A 2,427-nucleotide genomic window follows, 5' to 3' on the forward strand; every position below is an offset into this window, starting at 1 on the left:
GGAAACCTCTGATGGCATGATATGGCAAGGCACAGTTCAATGTCTCTTACCGACTGTCTATTTTACAAATGATTCTTGGCACAGTCAGAAAAAGGCTGATATCTTGGCTGCAAGGGTCAAATCCATGCCATATCAAAAGGCACTACGGATACCTTCAACGTGATGCGGATTAGAGAGGAAAGTGGAGAGATTGGGTGGATTTTCACTTCACAAGAAATGATGGCCACATGGGCTAAACTGTCGACAGGTAGCACACTGGAATATTTTTAACATGTGGTGATGTTTCAGCAGCTTCCATCTGTTTCTTTTTAATTGCAACAGGAAACAGCACAGATAAGAGTCCTAACAACGGATTCACAACAAAATTGTGAAACTGCAATGTCATTTGCTACCGGTAGTTATAGCTTGAGTGGTGCCCTAGCAATGGTAGTAACGGAAGCCGCAGGTCATCCTGTCAGTGATGCCAGGATTTGGAAAGCTAATGTGCCCCGAATGCATGATATGGCTTATGCCCAGCCACCGAATATCTGTGCCATATTGCTGTGAGGCATAGAATAAAAGTGAAAAGTATATCCTCCTATTTCTACCTCCTTCAAATGCCAATATCTGCAAGTTACAGATAGGCTGAGATTGGCCAGGTCAACACCTATTGGGAAATGTAAAATGTATGACTAGTGAAGGAAGACAGGACACTGCATTTCAGACCAGACAAGGTGCTGTTTGCAGATGTCGTAAGAGGTGGTGCTATTGTTGGCCAATTTTTAGGAAATGAAGGAACTTGTGTAGATTAGTTACTGGTGATGTCGCTTCTGTTATGAAAATTTAGACTTTTCGTCCTGCCTTCAAAAGCGACCCTCATCTAATGCAGAACATCCACTTCTGATGAGGAATGCTGATTGACTGTTCCACGAAATTTGGTAAATGTGCACCAAACAAAGACATGGAGTGGATGTTTACTATCCTTAGTTGTGACGGTGTATTCGTTTATACAAAAAGTAAAAATAATTCACATGAGCTTAATGTGTCTGGTGAGCACCTGATAAATAGCGACAGACATTAACAACGCCAAATTGATGACGTGTGAACGTGAAGTGAAGCGTTAGTTGACACCGATGCCGAATATTTGTGGCCTCATGACCAGCACATCAGCAGTGGGTGCTTATTTGTTTGGGTTACGACATCTATTTTTACTAAAATGTGCTTTAAATGCCATGATGTGGATGATGAGTTATTTTTTCCTTTTTGCCGATGAAGCGCTGTGGAGAGTGTGGATGAGAAGACATCCATCTTTAATGTTAGCTGCGTAAAATAAACTGCAAAACATTCCTACTTGCTGCGACAAATGGAAGATCTGAGGAAATGAAGGCATACAAAAGTCAGAAAACATTTTAGGTACACTGCCTCTCAAACCCCAGGCGTCAGTGGCAGGATGTTCTGGGGCATTCATTACTACCGTTGCTAGGGCATCACTCAAGCTACAGCAACTGGCAGCAGATGATATTTCAATTTTGGAATTTATAATATAAAGGGCTTTTGAGAATCCGAAGTTAAGGCTCTTATCTGTATTAACTATTTACCTAGAAAGTGCTTGTTACTTAGTTGCAGCGGCGAGGTGGTCTGAGAATAAAAACGAACTTGTTCAATTAAATAGAAACGGATGGAAGTTGCTGACACATCACCACATGTCGGCAGTTTAGCCCAGGTAGCCAGCATTTCTTGTGAGGTGAACATCCACCCAATCTCTCCACTCTCCTCCCTAATCTTCATTGCGTTGCAGGTATCCGTAGTGCCTTTTGATATGGCATGGATTTGACCCTTGCAACCAAGATTTTAGCTTCTTCCTGACTGTGTTTAGCATCAGGTGTGAAATGGACATTCGGTGCCTGACATTGTCTTGTGCCCAGCCTTGCCATGCCATCAGAGGTTTCCTTACTTATCATTTAAGCATCAAATTACATCTTATTCCTATTCGAATGGAGCCAAGACACAGTTTGGTGCTCGTGCATGCACAACTAACACAACATTTTATGGAGGAAGCTCACACATCCACAAGGACTTTGTAGGTGACATGACAGCAATCTTCACTCAATAATGCCTCGAATAAGTTAGAAAGATACAGAAAAGTAAGAATTGGGAAGTTAAAGGCATGTTATGGCATATTAGCTATGGAGTTCAGTCACCCAGATAAGCATCAAGAAACCTCACAAAAGGTACATTAGATGGTTTATTGAGCAAATTCTATGACTAGTCACATGACAGCGTATCCGCTCCTCTACTCAGCCTCTTCAATCAACTTTCTGACATACGCCTTCAGTGCCATGCGTGCCTTCTTCCTCACCATCTCGCACACACTCGCCACTTCCTTCATTACTTCAACCAACTTTTTGCCCAATGGATCCCTTCGGAAGAAGTCCTTGATCTCGCTGA

General features: G+C 42.3%; 1 protein-coding gene across 1 annotated transcript; it reads right to left on the reverse strand. All coding sequences in view use genetic code 11, as the record gives it.

The window, feature by feature from the left end:
* Nucleotides 1–232: 232 nt before the first annotated feature.
* Nucleotides 233–1,731, reverse strand: EGR_11233 (hypothetical protein; the record flags this gene model as incomplete). The annotated part of the gene is made up of 2 exons (XM_024500480.1): nt 233–342; nt 1,578–1,731. The coding sequence occupies 2 exons, from the start codon at nt 1,729–1,731 to the stop codon at nt 233–235; spliced, it is 264 nt and encodes an 87-aa protein (XP_024345106.1).
* Nucleotides 1,732–2,427: the final 696 nt, after the last annotated feature.

This window comes from Echinococcus granulosus (genome assembly GCF_000524195.1).
Source record: "Echinococcus granulosus chromosome Unknown EG_S00577, whole genome shotgun sequence".
Classification (NCBI taxonomy): domain Eukaryota; kingdom Metazoa; phylum Platyhelminthes; class Cestoda; order Cyclophyllidea; family Taeniidae; genus Echinococcus; species Echinococcus granulosus.